The 22,979-nt window shown below is 42.5% G+C and overlaps 1 protein-coding gene across 1 annotated transcript in view; it reads left to right on the top strand.

Moving 5' to 3' along the window:
- lancl2 (LanC lantibiotic synthetase component C-like 2 (bacterial)) overlaps window positions 1-15,704 on the top strand; it is a 131,585-nt gene extending 115,881 nt beyond the window's left edge. Inside the window, 3 exon segments of the mRNA XM_084326059.1 lie at window positions 9,895-10,071; window positions 10,867-10,939; window positions 13,859-15,704. Coding sequence (XP_084182185.1) covers window positions 9,895-10,071; window positions 10,867-10,939; window positions 13,859-13,935 — 327 coding nt within the window. The 3' untranslated portion in view covers window positions 13,936-15,704.
- The last annotated feature ends 7,275 nt before the right edge of the window (window positions 15,705-22,979 follow it).

Genomic DNA, 22,979 nt, shown 5'->3' with positions numbered 1-22,979 from the left:
CCTACTACCACACCTACTCACCTGCCACCTCTAGGTGCCTCCCATGCAAGAGACAGAGGGCCCTTCCCAAAACCTCCCTTGGCCCTACCCCTCCGAGTTTACGCGTGGTATAGCGTAGGGTGTCAATCAGAAAGATGGGACTGATCCTGGATCAATAACGCTTGATTTAAAATGTTACAAATGTTAGAATGGAGTCATTTAAAGATCTCTCTAGAGGATTGTGAAGGTTTGCTTGTGAAGTCACACCCATGTGTGAAAGAATGTATAGAGAGAGAGGTGTTTGTGTTCAAGATTAGATTAGGTTAGATTAGATTAGGTTAGATTAGGTTGTGTTCCGGGAGAGGAAGTGGGTGTGTGAATGGTGTCTCTCTTCACATCTGTTCCTATTGCCAGGGACAAACACTGCTGGTGTGTGTAGATCCTCAAACACTGCTGGTGTTAGCAGGACCTCGTGGCGCAACGGTAGCGCGTCTGACTCCAGATCAGAAGGTTGCGTGTTCAAATCACGTCGGGGTCAACGGTTTTTAGTTCAGACTCCATATTAGAATCACCTAGAGAGAAACCTTCCCCAACCAAGTCACTGTGGTAATTTATGTTTACATTTAGTAATTTAGCTGACGCTTTTAACTAGGGGTGTAACAATGTGACCTCAACGATTAAATTCGATTACGATTCTTCAGGCAACGATTCAATGCATCATGAAATCTCTTAATTTGACTTCGATTCGATTCGATAGATTTTCTATCAGTTACTTCCCCAAAAAAAAATGTTATACACAAATGTGGCTGGGGGAACTGATTCACTCAGCATGAATGGAGTATAGGTCAATAAAAACAATACACACAAAAAAAAGAGGTTACAAAGGGTGCTCGATACCGCCGTCTAGCTGGAATGCGGCCGGTATTGCACTTTGGCATTCTCAGGATGATTCCCCATGTTAACCCCGAGTCCGTGGGCTGTAATGAATAGAAATATCGAATAAAAGAAATAACGATCAAATAACGAGTATACTCGTTGTTGGCGAGTCAACGATTGACGCCCAGTAACGAGTAAACTCGTCGTTGGCGGGGAATGAGTCAACCAAAGCGACTTACAAGTTCTGTTACAACAAGTTAACAGAAAGCATACAACTCTGACAGCTAAAGGTTAGTAACATTGTTCGTCAAACAGTATAGAACTTGAGTGCTACAATCTTGAGTGCATAGTAGTATAGATAATATTCAGCATCATATTATCATAATCATATTAGCATAGTAGGTAGTAATATTGACAGGGTAAATTCCTTAGTTGCAGAGTGCATAATAGTAAAAGACGGTACGAAGGTTAGTAGTTAGTGTTTTTAAAAAATAAATCAGCATTGTTTTTTGGTGAAATGTCCCCTAAATATTCTCAAGTGGGGCCCAATCCCAAATCCCTTCCCTTGGCCCCACACCCTCGTTTTGGAGTGCATTTGACTGGGGTGGGGCTGAAATTAGGGGACATTTCACCAAAAAACAATGCTGATTTATTTAGCACCTAATCTCTCACACATCCAAAAAACCTTTAATTACAGCTCCATGAAATGATGTAGATGAAAAAAGACCTTCATCTTATAGAGACTGCTACCATATAATTTCATTGAGCTGTAATTAACCCTCACTCTCTCTCTCTCTCTCTCTCTCTCTCTCTCTCTCTCTCTCACTGCGCTCTCTCTCTCTCTCTATAGTGCCCTCACTGCTCTCTATCTGTCTCTCTCTATCTCTCTCTAATATCCTTCTCATCCATCTGTGCCACAGACCTTAGTCCCACAACTATGACTGAGGATGACAATTTAAACAAGTCAGCAGGTGATCTTGTGAAAAAGGCAGACTCTTTCCCACAGGAATGTCTCAGAGATATTGCAAATCCTGGAAAGTCTTGTATTGTACTGTTCTCAGTATGGCCCGACAGGGAACCAGGGAAACAAAGTTTCACCCTGAGGCACTGGAAAAGCACAACAACACTAACAATAACAATAACACAAAGCATGAAATATGCAGGGACAGATTCCGCCGCTTATCAAATGGAAAATGTTTGTCTGAACTGAATGAAGTGTGTGTGTGTGTGTGTGTGTGTGTGCGTGTGCGTGTGCGTGCGTGCACCTGATCATGGTCACACAAACCAGCTACGGTGCTTTCCACCATATCAATCATAGCGATCAGAAAGATGAGACTGATCCTAGATCAATAACGCATGATTTAAAATGTCAAGAATGTTAGAATGGCACACAGAGCTCTGATATGGAGTCATTTCCTTTTTGGGGGGGGGGGGGGGGGGGGGGTGAAGCCACTCCCTGGTGTGAAAGCAGCTCATTAGAGAGAGAGGTTTGTGTTCAAGATTAGATTAGATTAGGTTAGATTAGGTTGTGTGAGTGTGTGAATGGTGTCCCTCTTCACACCTGTTCCTATTGCCAGGAACAAACACTGCTGGTGTGTAGATCCTCAAACACTGCTGGTGCTACTGTAGCAGGGCCTCGTGGCGCAACGGTAGCGCGTCTGACTCCAGATCAGAAGGTTGTGTGTTCAAATCACGTCGGGGTCAAACATTTTTAGTTCGGACTCCATATTAGAATTCTGTGGAGAGGGACCTTCCCCAACCAAGTCACTGTGGTAATTTATGTTTACATTTAGTCATTTAGCTGACTCTTTTATCCAAAGCGACTTACAAGTTCTGTACAACAAGTCAGCAGGAAGGGTACAAACCTGGCAGCAAGGGTAAGTACTGTAACAGTGTTTGTCAAACATTGTCGAACTTGAGTGCTACAGTCTTGAGTGCATACAGTCAGGGCCGCCTCAGGGGGTGTGCGAGCAGTGCAGTCGCACAGGGCCTCGCGGGAAGGGGGGCCTTGCACAAAAGAAAATAAAAAATAATAATTTTTTTTTTTTTTTTTTTTTTTTCGAGGCCCCCCTTCCCGCGAGGCCCTTTTTCATCACAGACCTAATATCTAGTTTTGCTTATATGCTTATATATTTCACATTAGACACGCTTCCTGGCTCTGAGGCTCTGCAGGCAGCAGAATTGGTTTCAATGAGGGGAGGAGTTACAGGTAAGGTAGCGTCTGTTGAGTTCATTGTGTGTGTCTGTGTGCATGGGGGGGGGGGGGGGGGGGGCGTGAACCGACTCATTGCCAGACGTGAGCGATTCGACTCACGCTCACGGCAATGAATCGGCTCTTATGAACGAGTCGCTCATGACCGACCCATCACTAGCGTCTGACTATTTCGCGCGTGCAGCATTGGAGGTTATGCCAGCCAAGATGAAGAGGACATCGTTCGGCAGATGGACTGAAGATGAAAGTTGTTGCATGTTAGACAGTTCAGTCAGGCTAGCCATCCCGGCTAAAGACAGGGACAGCTAGTTAGCTTTAGCTACGTTATAATATTAAGTGTGGTTCAGTCGGGATATAGCCATGATGATGTTGGCTAGTAGCTAGCTTAGCTAAAGGCTAACTAGCGTTAGCTAACCTAGAGACAGCGCGTGCAGCATTGTTATGCCAAGATGAAGAGGATGGTCGTTCGGCAGATGAACTTCGTCAACTCCACGCGGTTGTCTCCATCCTCTTGGACGTTTGGTGAGTTTTTAATGCACTCTATTCTATTCCCGCCGTGGATATCTCTCTCTCTCTCTCTCTGGAGCCAAACTGGCCGACTAGCTGTTGTAGTACTAGTAGCTAACGGTGTGTGGCCTGGTGTCAGCACCTGTATTGCTTTTCTCACGTTGTACAGTTTTTCAGTGGTAGCCGCATAGCTTGCTTCTGCGTTAGCTAATGGTTAGTGATAGCCGGGTTGAGCTAACTGTTAGCCAGTTAGCTGTTTAGCTACGACGTTAGCTGCCGGCTGCGCTCGGCTGGGAACGTTAGTTTGATGCTATCAGTTAGCCTAGAGTTAGCTGTTAGCTTGTGCTACGACCATTGACATTAGCCGTGAGAATAGCAGGGGGTTCTGGCACTCTGACTACGACATCATCTTTGACAGAAGATGTAGTCGGGCCTGCACCATGACAAGGCTCCGGCCATAGCTTCTTTTTGTCCCGCCAGCGAGAGGCCTTTCGTCAACGTGGAGACCTGTGTTGCGGCCTTTCGCCCTGCGTTCCTTGGTGCAGGTAAGAGATGTCATGACATTACCCCACTCTTCCTTCCTTCCCCTCCCGAATGTTTTGTTAATAACGATGTTCTTTTCCAGGCAAAACATATGTTACTTCACAACATTTGGAGATACGACATGTGCTGTGTGTGAATTGTCTTGGTCGTTTGTGTAGCTTGGGTAGCGTTGGGCCGTTGGCCAAAGCTGTGTGTGGCCTGGTGTCAGTACCTGGCTAGCCTATTTAGCTGATGTCGGCCATTGGCTCCGAGTCCTTGCTACTTTGTTTTCTCTGGTATAGACCCTCTTCTCTTTGGATTTAAGTGTTGATCTTTGTCCTTTTGGATCTATGTATATTCATGTTGCCTTTGTGAAGTTATCTTTTCCTTCTGTTTTGTTCTTCCATTAAAAGTTGAATATCTTTTAGGGGCTCATCTTTGCTTATCTCTCTCATACATGCTCTCTCTCTAACACACACACACACGACAAACACACATGCTCTCTCTCTCTCTCTCTCTCTCTCTCTCTCTCTCTCTCTCTCTCTCTCTCTCTCTCTCTTTCTAACACACACAGTCTGCCTATGGCGGCCTTTCTCGATGGCTAGGCTGTGCTCGCTGAGTCTGTACCTAGTCAAGGATCTTCAGTCACAGTGCTCAGGTATTCTGCCACTGTGTACTCTCTGTTTAGGGCCAAATAGCATTTCAATTTCTCTCTGTACACTGTATATTGACTGTAGAACGGGAGCTCTCTCTCGCTCTCTCTTGCTATATGTTGACTGTATCATGCCCAGCCTCGGGCAGCGCTATTATTTAAGAATATGTTGACTGTATGAAAAAAAAAAAATGGGGGGGCTCGCGTGTAAATCTCGCACAGGGCCTTGCATTTCTCCCAGGCGGCCCTGCATACAGTAGTAGTTAAAAAATATATAATAATATTATAGACATATTAGCATAGTAGGGTAGGTACTAGGTAGTAATATAGGCAAGGTAGACATTGTGGAGCGAGGACCAAGAATAGCCTGCTTCACTATGAAGACCCCCCCAGAGCTCGGATAGGAGTGGGTCTGAGGCGTCCAGAAGATGTAGAGCGGAGGGGTGTTGAGGACAACCAGCGACAACTCTGCCAATCCGCTGCCCAGCATGGCAGCATGGGGCCAGTAGTTGCTAAATCTGATGAATCGTTTCAGCTACTGTGGTGGTTTTCAACGGTCAGCATGACCCTGGCACTTATTAAACTAGTGGCCATGGGCGCAATTCAAAATAATAATAATAATAATAATAATAACTTTATTTGTATAGCACCTTTCATACAAGGGATTGCAGTTCAAAGTGTTTTACATGAGTACGAAATAAGACATAAAATCAGTGTAAAACGAGCAGCAAGAGCAAAGCATAAAGTGGGATAAAATAATGCAGATATATTAATCAAAATCATATCAGAACCTCACCTTCCAATAGGCTTCTTGAATAAGTTAAATAATAGCAAGGGTAAAATGAGCACAAAGTGCTGACATATAAAATCCGTTTTTTTACAGTGCAATAAAATAGCTCTGAATGACTGTTTAACAGTTCAAAACCTTCCCTGTTTGGTATCCACAGTTTAAAACCTGGCAGTCTTCCCTCTTGTTTGATACCCACTTTGACCCTTCGAACCTCCCACTCAGGGCAGACCTAAATAGAGCAGCAGCACTTAAATCACATTGGTTGGTAACAGAGGATGGGTCAGAGAAAGCTCTAGAATGATTTCATTAAAGTGTTCTCAAAGGCTGGGCTCCATGGCAGAACGAGGCTTTGACGATCACACAAGGCTGTCAATCAAAACTGTCATAGGACGGGACTATTGAACTAGTCAGGCTTGAGAAAGGCAGGGGGCCATGAAACTGGTCACACAGTGATGATGAGTCTTTATAGACATACATATGACTTTAACCACTTAACTGTCACCGTGACGGATCCGTCCCGTTTTGCACTCGCTGCACTTTGGCCTCGTTTTGAATGCAATCCAATGATTTTATGCCAATGAACCAATACATTGCTTGAAAGCTAAGATTGTCACCGTTCGATTGATACCCTACTCAAGGTATTATGTGCTCACAATTGAACGGGAATAAGACAAAACAACCATCATTCATTCAGAAAAAGGTACCATTCCGGTTTTGCAGCTATTATTTGACACTTCACCATTAGTGGCTGTTTCTTCACATGTATATATTGAAAATGTATGAAAATGTCTTGCTTGGGTTGGTTTTATTACATTTATGATATTATATTACTATATTACATTTATAATTTTTTTTTTTTACAGAAATGTGCAGGAATAGTGGTATTGATCCATCACTATTGCCAACACACACACAGCTGTTCCTGCTTAGTATTTACTGCCTGACATAAAGGAAATGGAAGGGGGAGTCACGCATGGAGATCTGTATGTGTGTTCAATGCACTTCCAACAATGATGGTGTATTTTGCACACAATCTCACGCACCCCGAAACTGTAAACTGTCTTCCACAAATTGAAGTTAATTTGGTTTGCAAAATATTGAGATTTAAAAGACCGTACAGAGTAAAGATTTTGGAAGTTTGCGTGTCCATATGCGACAGTGGCTCTGGAGGTAGAGCAGGTTCCCGGTTCGATTCCCGCTCCTCCAGGGCAGTGTGTCGAAGTGTCCTTGAGCAAGACACTTAACCCCTAAATTCTCCTGATGAGCAGGTTGGCACCTTGCATGGTTGCCTCCACCATCGGTGTGTGAGTTAATGGGTAAAATGTGAGGAACAAATTGTAAAGCGCTTTGGATAATGGCCATTTACCATTTACCATATGAAAGCTAATTTTGTCTGCTCTCTGACCACGTTGTCAAGGAGCTATTTGCCATCATCGTGGCGACAATGAACACACATCAACATGTCTGTATGCAACTATTATATACATCACACACCAACAACACAGATGTCTGTATGGAACTATTATACATAGACATACTGTATACATGGATAGTTGGCCACAAACCAATACAACGCCAATGGGGTCACACTCCTGTCTCTACACGCTGACTGACTACAACTGAAATATACTCCACAGAGCACGCAAACTAGATTTCAGTTGTCTTCAGTCAGCTTGTACAGACGGTATCTCGACCCTGTCGACTTTACATTGGCTTGTGGCTAGTTAGGAGCTAGTGCATGTTCCAGGAATCGTAACTATCCCTTTAATGCTTGGCCTTCTCACTTCCCATAATAGAGGACATTACAGTAAAAGTGTTTGACCCCGACGTGATTTGAACATGCAACCTTCTGATCTGGAGTCAGACACGCTACCGTTGCGCCACAAGGTCCTGCTAGCACCAGCAGTGTTTGTGGATCTACACGTTTGGCCCTGGGTATAGGAACAGGTGTGAGGGAGAGTGTCGTTGTTGACCTCAAGTGACACATGCTCTTGTTCAGTTACACACTCTCTCTCTCTCTCTCTCTCTCTCTCTCTCTCTCTCTCTCTCTCTCTCTCTTGCTCTCCTGTTCTTTCTATTTACCCCAGGTCTGTGTCTAGTACAATATCATTATCTATCATATCAATCATTATCAAGCACAATATCATAAAGGACAGTACACACCCCCAGCACTGACTCTTCAGTCTCCTGCCATTGTGCAGATGATACAGGAGTCTGAAATCCAGGACTATGAGACTGACAAACAGTTTGTACCCACACAGGCCATCAGGCTTGTGAATGCCAGCTCCCCCAGCTAGTCCCCGACACTCTGACCTAACTGCTGCTGTGACCTCGCTGTGACCTCGCTGTCACCCTCCCCCCCGAACCGTGAATCACTAAATACACTAACGACACGTTTAACTGCTGCTGCTGTGACCCATTGTCATCACCTCCATATTTATATTGTAAACAACACTCTGGATCCTACACACTGGGAATCGGAACGTGCAATAACGTCAATTGATTGGGTCTCATTCTCCAAGGACTTACGACAAAAATGGCTTTCTCTTAGGGCCATTTGAGACCTTTTTGGGCCGATTTTGGGATTCACCAACCTTCCCAATAAAACATATATAATTAATATTATATTATAATATATTGTCTATATTCATGTCTTGCCCGAAAAGGTCTCAAATGGCCCTAAGAGAAAGCCCTTTTTGTCATAAGTCCGTTGGAGAATGAGACCCAATTTGTGTTACTCACTGTGCCTTGTATATATCTTATACTTTTTTTTTTTTTTTTTTATAAAGATCAATTTTTACCTTATTCTTTAGCTTGTATTTAAATGAAATCTTTTAGTTACGTTTTGTGTGAAGGGCGGACTAGCAAAGTGAGATTTTCATTGTACGGAAAACTTGTCTGTTTAACTGTGCACATGACAATACACAATCTTGAATCATACTAATCTCTTTATCTATTTACCTCAGGTCTGTCTCTAGTGTTCTTCTCTATGTATTTACCTCAGGTCTGTCTCTAGTGTTCTTCTCTATGTATTTACCTCAGGTCTGTGTCTAGTGTTCTTCTCTATGTATTTACCTCAGGTCTGTCTCTAGTGTTCTTCTCTATTTATTTACCTCAGGTCTGTCTCTAGTGTTCTTCTCTATTTATTTACCTCAGGTCTGTCTCTAGTGTTCATCTCTATGTATTTACCTCAGGTCTGTCTCTAGTGTTCATATATTCTCTATGTATTTACCTCAGGTCTGTCTCTAGTGTTCTTCTCTATGTATTTACCTCAGGTCTGTCTCTAGTGTTCATATATTCTCTATTTATTTACCTCAGGTCTGTCTCTAGTGTTCTTCTCTATGTATTTACCTCAGGTCTGTCTCTAGTGTTCATCTCTATGTATTTACCTCAGGTCTGTCTCTAGTGTTCATATATTCTCTATGTATTTACCTCAGGTCTGTCTCTAGTGTTCTTCTCTATGTATTTACCTCAGGTCTGTCTCTAGTGTTCTTCTCTATCTATTTACCTCAGGTCTGTCTCTAGTGTTCTTCTCTATGTATTTACCTCAGGTCTGTCTCTAGTGTTCTTCTCTATCTATTTACCTCAGGTCTGTCTCTAGTGTTCTTCTCTATGTATTTACCTCAGGTCTGTCTCTAGTGTTCTTCTCTATCTATTTACCTCAGGTCTGTCTCTAGTGTTCTTCTCTATCTATTTACCTCAGGTCTGTCTCTAGTGTTCTTCTCTATGTATTTACCTCAGGTCTGTCTCTAGTGTTCTTCTCTATGTATTTACCTCAGGTCTGTCTCTAGTGTTCTTCTCTATTTATTTACCTCAGGTCTGTCTCTAGTGTTCATCTCTATGTATTTACCTCAGGTCTGTCTCTAGTGTTCATATATTCTCTATGTATTTACCTCAGGTCTGTCTCTAGTGTTCTTCTCTATGTATTTACCTCAGGTCTGTCTCTAGTGTTCTTCTCTATCTATTTACCTCAGGTCTGTCTCTAGTGTTCTTCTCTATCTATTTACCTCAGGTCTGTCTCTAGTGTTCTTCTCTATCTATTTACCTCAGGTCTGTCTCTAGTGTTCTTCTCTATGTATTTACCTCAGGTCTGTCTCTAGTGTTCTTCTCTATGTATTTACCTCAGGTCTGTCTCTAGTGTTCTTCTCTATGTATTTACCTCAGGTCTGTCTCTAGTGTTCCTCTCTATGTATTTACCTCAGGTCTGTCTCTAGTGTTCTTCTCTATGTATTTACCTCAGGTCTGTCTCTAGTGTTCCTCTCTATGTATTTACCTCAGGTCTGTCTCTAGTGTTCTTCTCTATGTATTTACCTCAGGTCTGTCTCTACTAGTGTTCATCTCCTCTGCTCCTCTCAGCTGCTGCAGGAGGAGAAGTACCTCCAGGCGGGGGTGGAGTGCGGGGAGGTGATCTGGCAGCGCGGCCTGCTGAGGAAGGGCTACGGCATCTGCCACGGCACGGCCGGCAACGGCTACGCCTTCCTCTCCCTCTACAAGGTCACCCAGGAGAAGAAGTACCTTTACCGCGCCTGCAAGGTACCTACCTACCGCACCGCATCCCCCACGTCTGGTCCGTGGGCGCGTCGCCGGCCCTGTGTGTGGCTTGTGTAGTTTCAAGTTCAAGTTTGTTTATTAAATATCACAATAAAATACACGTACTTTACGTGGTGAAATGCTTGGTTCTGTATGAGCCCCATGAGAGTGTGCTTCATACAGTAAAAATAAGTAAAAAGTAAGTAAACAAATTAAATATAATAATAATAATAATAAAAAAAAATTGATTTATAAAGATATATTTTTTTTTACCTTTCTTTTTTAGCATTCACTTGTATTTAAATAAAACATTTTAGTTAAGTATTGTTTGAATTTGTGTGAACGGCGGACTAGCAAAGTATGATTTTAATTGTACGGCAAACAATTATATACTACTTTTGAACCTTGAAATGGCACCATAACTACTGGCTGGTCTGTAACGGCACTGAGAATCCAATGCTATCAGAACTTTGTAAAGAAACTCAAAGTGTTAAGAGTGATGCTCTGTTGTATGTTAGCCTATTTTTAAACTGAATCAAACCACACTTTTTTTACTCTTATCTATTCTATTTTATTATTTTTATGACTGGAAAAACTGTGATTTACCTTACCTTGCTACCTCTCTATCTTTTTTATGCTCACTTATGCCTGTTTTTTTTTTACTGTTGTGAAGCACTTTGAACTGCAATTTCTGTATGAAAAGTGCCATACAAATAAAGTTATTATTATCATCATCACATCAATGATTAATTATATCGTGCTGACGAAGACTCCACCGCTGTGCTCTTCATCTCCCAGTTCGCCGAGTGGTGTTTGGACTACGGAACCCACGGCTGTCGCATCCCCGACCGACCGTACTCGCTCTTTGAAGGTACTCGTTTATTTCAACCTCTCAGACAGACTTTTAAAATGACCTTGGCTCCCCCCCCCCCCCCCTCTCTCCCACACACGCGTAACCGTCGGATGTCATAGACGGCCTGTGATCTCGGCCGTGACAGATGAGTCCCCGCTCATCATCCGCCGCCTACTCTCCCCGCTAGATGATTATTACACCGCAGGCTGTATGTGATTTAATCTGCGGGAAGATTGCAGTGGCATTTCCGCTCGCTCGCTACAATGAGGATGAAAGGCCAAAAATTACAAAGATGTCCACTTCCACTTCATTCTGTGTAGAGTCAAGTCAAGTCAAGTCAAGTCAAGAGTTTTAATTGTCACGGCATACAGGTATACAATGAAATGCGGGTGGTCTTGCCCGCAACGATGTGCAATACAGTGGTACATATAATAGAATCAAAAGAAGAAACAACATTGTGCAGTAACAGGTAGCAGGTAACATGGAGTGACATCTCGGTATCTGTACATAGTTATTTACAGAGCATGTGTGACATGCTAGTTAGCTTTGGTAGTGCAATACACTGTTCCTGTTATTCTAATTTAAAGTGTCCTTTCCTTTGGCCATAAGTGTGCGTGTGTGCGACATGAGTGTGTGCCCGCTCATGTTAAAGTGTTAAGTGGCTGCTCGTGTGTGAGCGTGCACAGTGTGCGTGTCGTGTGTGTGTTCATGTGTGCTTGTGTGTGGACAGTTCAATGTTCTGAGCACTCAATGTTCATTGAGTGCTTTCACTGTCGGTCAAACGTCAGTGAAATCGACCCCCCTCGCCCCCAAAAGTCAGTTGCGGAAATACGTCAAACTGCAGAAGCTCGCTAAATGCTGGTTTAGCCAGGCGACGACTAGACCGACTGGAGTGGGTGACGGAGAGAGTTTAGAGATAGATGAGGTAGGGAGCCAGGGTGCAGTGCTGGGCACACGCGGTCAAACGACGTTTGGGCTTCGAAGTGCGCGCATCCTATTATTATGCAAAGTCTAGGTGATAAGTGCCTAGACTTTGCATAATAATAGGATACCGTTTGGCCTTCGCCCATATTACGACTGCACCCCGGAGGGATGAACAGAGAAGACACGAGGGACATTGGAGAGAGATTATACAGTTGCACTGATGACCAGTTCTTATGAGACAGAGAGCCGTGACGGCGCATTGGATAAATACTATTTATTCTTGCGTGACTCACCACTCTCTCTTTCTCTCTCTTTCTCTCTCCCTTCACCCCTCATTCCTGGTTAAACAACAGATCATCTCCTTTAGCTGTACCTCCCAGATTAGAGCTGCTTTACATACACACACAGTCACACACACGCCTACATCTACAGCTACCTGCTCTGTATGAGATGGTAGGTGAGACGGGTCTTGCTTTACAGCTGTGTAGGCATGGTAACTAGGTAGCACACTAGGTATCCCTCTGTCTATCTCTGATTTATTTAGTTATATAAATCAAATATTGATCTCTTAAAAACCTTAATTCCACAAAAAGGTATAACAATTGAGTACTTCAGACGAAGAACTGTATTAGTCCGTTTTACATTTTCAGAGGAACAATGTTTTCAAACTTTATTATCTAAAGATGGTAAGTTAGAGTGTTGTGTTCACTCATAGTTAAAGACAGTAGAGGTTGAGTACTTTAATATTTAAAAATGGTAAGTTAGAGTGTTGTGTTACTGTTCACTCATAGTTAGAGACAGTAGAGGTTGAGTACTTTATTATTTAAAAATGGTAAGTTAGAGTGTTGTGTTCACTCATAGTTAAAGACAGTAGAGGTTGAGTACTTTATTATCTAAAGATGGTAAGTTAGAGTGTTGTGTTCACTCATAGTTAAAGACAGTAGAGGTTGAGTACTTTATTATCTACAGATGGTAAGTTAGAGTGTTGTGTTCACTCATAGTTAAAGACAGTAGAGGTTGAGTACTTTATTATCTACAGATGGTAAGTTAGAGTGTTGTGTTCACTCATAGTTAAAGACAGTAGAGGTTGAGTACTTTATTATCTACAGATGGTAAGTTAGAGTGTTGTGTTCACTCATAGTTAAAGACAGTAGATGTTGAGTACTTTATTATTTAAAAATGGTAAGTTAGAGTGTTGTGTTCACTCATAGTTAGAGACAGTAGAGGTTGAGTACTTCTACAGATGGTAAGTTAGAGTGTTGTGTTCACTCATAGTTAAAGACAGTATAGGTTGAGTACTTTATTATCTACAGATGGTAAGTTAGAGTGTTGTGTTCACTCATAGTTAAAGACAGTAGAGGTTGAGTACTTTATTATTTAAAAATGGTAAGTTAGAGTGTTGTGTTCACTCATAGTTAAAGACAGTAGAGGTTGAGTACTTTATTATCTACAGATGGTAAGTTAGAGTTTTGTGTTCACTCATAGTTAAAGACAGTAGATGCTGAGTACTTTCTGGTGATTTTACAACTGCAAATACACATGTTGTCCAAAGATTTTAAAACATACTTATATGGTTCTTCAGTGCAAGGATTCAATTATTGTCTTTAAATAGTTTCTATCTCTGTCCAGTTAACCGGTATCTCCGGTTCTTGGTATGGGAGCATGTCTATGTTCCCCGGGTCCTATGTTCCCCGATTGATTGATTGATTGATTGATTGAAATTTTTGACCACCAGCCCTAATTCCAAACTCTAATCTTAACCAACTTCGAAAGAGGGCCTAAGCTTAACCAGTTCGAAACAAGGCGGACATTAATAATTAATAAAATAATAAAAATTAATAAAATGTTCAATAAATTAATCAATCAACTGGGGAACATAGGACCCGGGGAACATAGGACCCGGGGAACATAGGGATGATCCCGTGGAATCTGTGATGTTTAGTTGTCGTTGTAGATGAGCTGGCACGGTACATCAATGGTAACCTCCACTCTGCCCTCTACTGTTCCTCCCAGGTATGGCGGGGGCCATCCACTACCTATCCGAGCTCACCCAGCCTGAATCTTCCTGCTTCCCTGCTTTCGAACTGTGACCTGACCCCTGGACCACCAGGGATGATGGGATTGAGGAGGCTGATGGGCGGCGGTTGATGTGGTTGAACTGCTGGACATTTATATATTTACCTTTTATATAATAGCCTTCACCAGTGAGAGAGAGAGAGAGAGAGATTTTCTTTATATTAAAAAAAAAAAAAAAAATTTAAGAGATTGACTTGACGAAAGGATAACCTGAACAAATAGCTGATAGGATAGAATGGAGAGGAGACCTACATGGAACAGGTGTACTGTATTAGTGGATCCAAGAGGAAGACTCGTCAAAGTGATGATGGATGACATTTCTTTCTTTTTTTTAACAAAGAGTTTGGGTGAATATATAGCCAGGACTCAGACCCCCAAGACTCTAAGCCACTCTTGTAGTTCGGGGGCGAGAGACTTGGAACCCCCCCAGCCCTCGGTCTCTGAACCCCACTCCCCAGCCGGATCTGACTCAAAACATAAACACCCCCCCCCCCCCCCCCCTCGCCCCACCACCACCTCACACCCTCTGCCTTCAATACTCGATGGCACCTGCTGAAAGAGGGTGTCTCTGTGTATGCATATGTGTCTTGGATTGCCTTCCACCAGTGTGTATGTGTGAACATAAGCTGTTTGGATATAGCTCCGCCCCTCTCTGCATGCTTGTTCCTAACTGGCTCTCAGTGCCTCATGTCTGTAGATGTTGTGATTCGCTCCTCCGTTTCGTTGTCTGCTGTGCTACACCCTCCAAACCCTGCTACTCGCTAACCCTCAGACTCTGTTTGTGCTCTTCACACATACATTTTATCACAATGAAGGGGGGGGGGGGTTCTACCTAGTAAAAATTGTTTGTTAGTTAGTTCCTCCTTGAAAAGCATTGCGACTGCTAGGTGCATCCTAGCTCAATAGCAAGCAGTGTCCATTGGTTCATCGACACGCCACAGCTTAGCTGGACGGTACCGTTCAGGCTGCTAGAGTGACGTGCCACAGTTTAGCTGGACGGTACCGTTCAGGCTGCTAGAGTGACACGCCACAGTTTAGCTGGACGGTACCGTTCAGGCTGCTAGAGTGACGTGCCACAGCTTAGCTGGACGGTACCGTTCAGGCTGCTAGAGTGACGTGCCACAGCTTAGCTGGACGGTACCGTTCAGGCTGCTAGAGTGACATGCCACAGCTTAGCTGGACGGTACCGTTCAGGCTGCTAGAGCGACGTGCCACAGCTTAGCTGTTTGGGATGGAGGTGTAGCTCGGTAGGCTATGTGACGAGTGTCTGTTGAGGAAGTAGTAAATGCCAAGGTATTAACTGAGCCTGCTCTCCCATTGAAACCCCCCTCATCCTTGCTTCAGCCCCTTCCCCTTCCCTCTTTGGCATCTTGTCATGGTTGACATTGCATGAGAATGTCACATGTAATAATAACCTTGGAATGTACCTGTGTGTGTGTGTGTGTGTGTCACGTCCATTGGTCGAGTCTGTCCGTACATATGCTCGTTACTGGTGAAAACCAATGTGGTCGTTCAACGTTGTCAAAAAACCTTTTCCAATGTTTTGATTAGGTGACTCTCTTGTCTGTCGCAGCAAGCAAAGGACTTTTTGGATGTTGTGTGTAAACCGGCGTTTGGTTTGGTTTCCCTCTGTGGCATTCTGACTTCCTGGGCTTCAGCGGGAGGACTTGGCGGCACTGGGATGTCTTAAAAAAATGCTGGGAAAAAATAAACCTTTGTTCGGATTTTCCTCACCTGCCTCCCAGCTAAGCCAACGCTCACCAAGGTGGAGTCGTCGACAATTTTGCACAATGTTTGATATTGTTGGAAATAAAGAATGGATAGAATTTGTGGTTTCTTTGAGCAGTTGAAGCCATCCGAGTCCAGGGTGAAATAACAATAATAAAAAATACATGTGGGCAGAATTATGGGGAAACATTTCCTTTTTTTTTTTTTTTTTTTTTTTTTACAAGTCTGTGGAAGCGGACAGTGCCTTCGGGAGAGGTGTTAGTTGGACAATGCCTAGGCTAACCGGCACTGTCCGCTTCCATTTGTTGTGCTAAGCTAGGCTAACGTGCAGCCAGATAGCTTTCTACTGAACCCACAGACAGGAAACTGGTATCTATCTTCTCATGTCTTTCTGGAGAAGCTAATTTCCCAAAATGTTGACGTGTTCCTTTAACACTTAACTACTAAACCCTACACAGACCCTAGCACAGTGTGTATTATGACCGAAAAAACAGTATACAGACCATCATCTGCACCTGGTATGTTTTTCTGACCTATATTTATTGTTTTTCTATTCCTGCCTATACTGCCAGTACCTCCCCTCCCCCGCGCTGCTATGACACCTGGATTTCCCCAAGGGAATTAATAAAGGAACATTTTATCTTAACATGAACAAGGTCAAAGGGCTGTCTGTTGCATTGTGGGAGATTAGCCTAGACTCGTATATCAGCATTGGACTGGTGATCATAAAGCTGTGAGCAGCAGTTGAGTCCGGGCAGGGCACTGGAATTATATTCACATCCATGAAGCTGTCCTGCAACGCATCACTCATGATCCACCAACCAGTACTCCACACACTAGAGACCGGCAAGGCTGCAATGGTTAAAATAGAACATGTCTTCCACAGGCTTTATTGTTGCAAAATGTAGCCAAGCTTTTCAGTGTCACAACATGACCTTCATCATGTACTACTGGAAATATTGCAACGCAATAAAAAAAAAAAATTATTTGTATTAAACAGGCTACTAAAATGATAATGCAGTTATATACTATATTCCGAGCAATCCTTTGAAAAGGCTTTGATTGAATCACCACACCAGCAAGCTTGAGTAGTCTTTAGACATACCACATCCTTCTGTGATTAATGTAAATACATAAAAAATATATATATATCTGTCATGCACACAGTCCTAATATACTAACCTACACTGTAGCACCCAACACTTTCATGAACATTGTTAAGCTGATAGAGTTGTACCCTTCCTGCTGACTTGTTGTACAAAACTTGTAAGTTGCTTTGGATAAAAGCGACAGCTAAATGACAAAATGTAAATGTACATGGTGACTTGAACCAAGAAAGAGAAACCGATTACTGGTGAGTGTGATTTGATAAGACGGAAAATAAACACATAGCATGAAGAAAGTAGCCTACAACTATAATTGAACCCGTACACTGAATCAGTGTCAACCTAAATCACTTGGGAGTGTGTATGTGATAAATCACAAGAAACTACTCAACCTTTACTGTCTTTAACTATGAGAGAACACAGCACTCTTAACTTACCACCTTTAGATAATAAAGTTAAAACAGACTTGTATGGTTCTTCATCTGAGGTACTCGATGCAAACTAATAATAATAATAAACTTGTCTTAAGTGTTGAGCGACCGTGTAATAAGTGTTTCTCTTAACAAAAAGCACAACCCAGGCCATTGTGTGAATGTTATATAAGCTATAATTACGCCCACCATGTGCCAGTAATGTACAGGGGCTCTTTTTGCCTTCCGATGTATGGTGTCATTAAGTGCGGCAGCCACCCGGGACGAATACAAGTTGATGAGTCAGAGTTCCGAGCATTTAGCTGTCAGTTCAGTGAATTAGCAAACAGCGCTCTGCTAACCGATGAGATGGAAATGATAAAAAAAATATGTATTTGTTTTTTTGCAAAGAAGCCAAATTAAGAACATACTGTTTGATGATTGATTGAAAAGTGTATTAACAAATTGCAGAATGGGTACAGTACCGTACAGCAGCTCAATACATACAATTGTTAAGGGGATGCAGACCAGAGAAAGACTTTCGTCTTGTTTACATCAGGGTCCCCCATTTTTAATTCATCATAACATATAATATGACATACAGATAGACAGTACTGCTACATCTATACATTTATGACATACCAGATTTGCAAATACAGTACTTTGTGATACAAAAAGTGTCCAGCAAAAGAGTGTATATACATTTGACGTAGAAACTGTACATTGGGGGAGGTTGGGTAGGTGGGGTGGGGGGGGGGGGGGGGGGGGGATGTACATTGGAGGTGGGGGGGGGGGGGGGGGGGGGGGGTTGAGTAGGGGGTGGGTGGGGGACACTGTACATTGGAATACTGACAAAGCCATACTTGGTCATTTACTGTACAACTGGGTTAGGACTGTATGGTTGAATTAGTAGGAAAGCTATTATCAAAAGTTTAAAGATGAAAGCAACCCCTTCCCCCAAGGTATGTGTACATTTTGGTTGAGGGAATTTGGAGTGTGATGGTTTCTAAGTGAAAATTGGTGCACTGAGGTGATGCATTTTTCATGAATAGTCACACACCTCTGCTCTTCAAACTCATTTGACATACATCTGTCCAGAAAAAAGGACAACATTTACATTAGTTAGCCACAATGTGCCTTTTTCTTACAAGTTATGTTACAAGTTCAGCTGAGTAACAATGGACCTGAGTCACTAACATTCCTGTAAGTTTCCTTGTAAATAACCTCATAAGAAGTTTGTGAGAGGAAACCTACATTTACATTTAGTCTTTTAACTGACGCTTTTATCCAAAGCGACTTACAAGTTTCTGTCAAGTCAACAGGAAGGGTACATATTTACTGTATGTCACAAATGTAACAGTACTGCATTGAGTATGTCATAAATGTCATTATGAATTGAAAATGGGGGACCCTGATGTAAACAAGACGAAAGTCTTTCTCTCTCTGGTCTGCATCCCCTTAACAATTGTGTGTATTGAGCTGTACTGTACTGTACTCATTCTGCAATCTATTAAATAAAGTTTAAATAAACGCATCGCCGATCTGCCCGCACAGTGCAATACTCCAATTCAGCCACTGGCAATTCAGCCATTGGGTGGGTGGCGCTGCTGAGCGGGTCTGAGAGCGCGGGGCCTGAGAGCGCGGGGCCTGAGAGCGCTGCTCTGCGGCTCTGCAGTTGCATACTATTGGGCCAATCGGCTAAAGCAGGGGTGTGGCGATAGGAGTGACCTATAACATTAACAAAACATGGCCAAACTTTATGGAAAGCTTGATCATGGGGGCATGGACACACACATACACACACAAGGGGCATGGGCCGGCTATGTGTGTGTGTGTGTGCGACTGACTAATGAACGACTGATTACATTTGTTTACCTTTCACGATATTTTTTTTGGGTACAAACCGTCATAGAGATTACAATTGAGCCGATAGACACCCCTTCCGCGGTGGTTGTAGAGACAGCTTTGCGCAGTGGCAGTATCGTAGCCGATGAGGTTTAACTGAGGCGCGATTATTGCTAGTTGAAAACTTTACCCAATACCCCGCCATTGACGACTTGCAATATAGTTGGCAATGGCAATTTTTGATGGTTTCTAAGGAGACTGATACACTTGTGAAATATAAAATTAATGTAGTAATTGCAGGTAACATAGACTAGGAATCTTTTATCACTATTGCTAACTAGCAGGAATAAGTATTGTACTACTAGACCTATTACAAGAGTTCTATTTTTCTATAGGTGGAAGGCAAATAGGTGACCAAACTGTAGGTGTGTGTGTTCAGGCGATGGGAGTGGCCGTGTGAGTCATAGTGGTGGGAGTGACCTATAATATTAACATAACATGGCCAAACTTTATGGAAAGCTTGATCATGGGGCATGGACACACGCACACACAAGGGGACATGGCTATGTGTGTGTTTGTGTATGAATTACTGATAAATAAATAAAAATTCCCTTTCACGATATTTTTTTTTTGGGTACAAACCGTCATAGAGATTACAATTGAGCCGATAGACACCCCTTCCGCGGTGGTTCTAGAGACAGCTTTGCGCAGTGGCAGTATCGTAGCCGATGAGGTTTAACCGAGGCGCGATTATTGCTAGTTGAAAACTTTACCCAATACCCCGCCATTGACGACTTGCAATATAGTTGGCAATGGCAATTTTTGATGGTTTCTAAGGAGACTGATACACTTGTGAAATATAAAATGAATGTAGTAATTGCAGGTAACATAGACTAGGAATCTTTTATCACTATTGCTAACTAGCAGGAATAAGTATTGTACTACTAGACCTATTACAAGAGTTCTATTTTTCTATAGGTGGAAGGCAAATAGGTGACCAAACTGTAGGTGTGTGTGTTCAGGTGATGGGAGTGGCCGTGTGAGTCATAGTGGTGGGAGTGGCCTATAATATTAACATAACATGGCCAAACTTTATGGAAAGCTTGATCATGGGGCATGGACACACGCACACACAAGGGGACATGGCTATGTGTGTGTGTTTGTGTATGAATTACTGATAAATAAATAAAAATTCCCTTTCACGATATTTTTTTTTTGGGTACAAACCGTCATAGAGATTACAATTGAGCCGATAGACACCCCTTCCGCGGTGGTTGTAGAGGCAGCTTTGCGCAGTGGCAGTATCGTAGCCGATGAGGTTTAACCGAGGCGCGATTATTGCTAGTTGAAAACTTTACCCAATACCCCGCCATTGACGACTTGCAATATAGTTGGCAATGGCAATTTTTGATGGTTTCTAAGGAGACTGATACACTTGTGAAATATAAAATGAATGTAGTAATTGCAGGTAACATAGACTAGGAATCTTTTATCACTATTGCTAACTAGCAGGAATAAGTATTGTACTACTAGACCTATTACAAGAGTTCTATTTTTCTATAGGTGGAAGGCAAATAGGTGACCAAACTGTAGGTGTGTGTGTTCAGGTGATGGGAGTGGCCGTGTGAGTCATAGTGGTGGGAGTGGCCTATAATATTAACATAACATGGCCAAACTTTATGGAAAGCTTGATCATGGGGCATGGACACACGCACACACAAGGGGACATGGCTATGTGTGTGTGTTTGTGTATGAATTACTGATAAATAAATAAAAATTCCCTTTCACGATATTTTTTTTTTGGGTACAAACCGTCATAGAGATTACAATTGAGCCGATAGACAGCCCTTTCGCTGTGGTTGTAGAGACAGCTTTGCGCAGTGGCAGTATCGTAGCCGATGAGGTTTAACCGAGGCGCGATTATTGCTAGTTGAAAACTTTACCCAATACCCCGCCATTGACGACTTGCAATATAGTTGGCAATGGCAATTTTTGATGGTTTCTAAGGAGACTGATACACTTGTGAAATATAAAATGAATGTAGTAATTGCAGGTAACATAGACTAGGAATCTTTTATCACTATTGCTAACTAGCAGGAATAAGTATTGTACTACTAGACCTATTACAAGAGTTCTATTTTTCTATAGGTGGAAGGCAAATAGGTGACCAAACTGTAGGTGTGTGTGTTCAGGTGATGGGAGTGGCCGTGTGAGTCATAGTGGTGGGAGTGGCCTATAATATTAACATAACATGGCCAAACTTTATGGAAAGCTTGATCATGGGGCATGGACACACGCACACACAAGGGGACATGGCTATGTGTGTGTGTTTGTGTATGAATTACTGATAAATAAATAAAAATTCCCTTTCACGATATTTTTTTTTTGGGTACAAACCGTCATAGAGATTACAATTGAGCCGATAGACACCCCTTCCGCGGTGGTTGTAGAGACAGCTTTGCGCAGTGGCAGTATCGTAGCCGATGAGGTTTAACCGAGGCGCGATTATTGCTAGTTGAAAACTTTACCCAATACCCCGCCATTGACGACTTGCAATATAGTTGGCAATGGCAATTTTTGATGGTTTCTAAGGAGACTGATACACTTGTGAAATATAAAATGAATGTAGTAATTGCAGGTAACATAGACTAGGAATCTTTTATTACTATTGCTAACTAGCAGGAATAAGTATTGTACTACTAGACCTATTACAAGAGTTCTATTTTTCTATAGGTGGAAGGCAAATAGGTGACCAAACTATAGGTGTGTGTGTTCAGGTGATGGGAGTGGCCGTGTGAGTCATAGTGGTGGGAGTGGCCTATAATATTAACATAACATGGCCAAACTTTATGGAAAGCTTGATCATGGGGCATGGACACACGCACACACAAGGGGACATGGCTATGTGTGTGTGTTTGTGTATGAATTACTGATAAATAAATAAAAATTCCCTTTCACGATATTTTTTTTTTGGGTACAAACCGTCATAGAGATTACAATTGAGCCGATAGACACCCCTTCCGCGGTGGTTGTAGAGACAGCTTTGCGCAGTGGCAGTATCGTAGCCGATGAGGTTTAACCGAGGCGCGATTATTGCTAGTTGAAAACTTTACCCAATACCCCGCCATTGATGACTTGCAATATAGTTGGCAATGGCAATTTTTGATGGTTTCTAAGGAGACTGATACACTTGTGAAATATAAAATGAATGTAGTAATTGCAGGAAACATAGACTAGGAATCTTTTATCACTATTGCTAACTAGCAGGAATAAGTATTGTACTACTAGACCTATTACAAGAGTTCTATTTTTCTATAGGTGGAAGGCAAATAGGTGACCAAACTGTAGGTGTGTGTGTTCAGGTGATGGGAGTGGCCGTGTGAGTCATAGTGGTGGGAGTGGCCTATAATATTAACATAACATGGCCAAACTTTATGGAAAGCTTGATCATGGGGCATGGACACACGCACACACAAGGGGACATGGCTATGTGTGTGTGTTTGTGTATGAATTACTGATAAATAAATAAAAATTCCCTTTCACGATATTTTTTTTTTGGGTACAAACCGTCATAGAGATTACAATTGAGCCGATAGACACCCCTTCCGCGGTGGTTGTAGAGACAGCTTTGCGCAGTGGCAGTATCGTAGCCGATGAGGTTTAACCGAGGCGCGATTATTGCTAGTTGAAAACTTTACCCAATACCCCGCCATTGATGACTTGCAATATAGTTGGCAATGGCAATTTTTGATGGTTTCTAAGGAGACTGATACACTTGTGAAATATAAAATGAATGTAGTAATTGCAGGAAACATAGACTAGGAATCTTTTATCACTATTGCTAACTAGCAGGAATAAGTATTGTACTACTAGACCTATTACAAGAGTTCTATTTTTCTATAGGTGGAAGGCAAATAGGTGACCAAACTGTAGGTGTGTGTGTTCAGGTGATGGGAGTGGCCGTGTGAG

Source organism: Notolepis coatsorum (genome assembly GCF_963971535.1).
Source record: "Notolepis coatsorum genome assembly, chromosome: 12".
Lineage (NCBI taxonomy): Eukaryota > Metazoa > Chordata > Actinopteri > Aulopiformes > Paralepididae > Notolepis > Notolepis coatsorum.
Note: the sequence above shows the minus strand (reverse complement) of the source record. Positions and strands in the feature narration are given on the sequence as shown.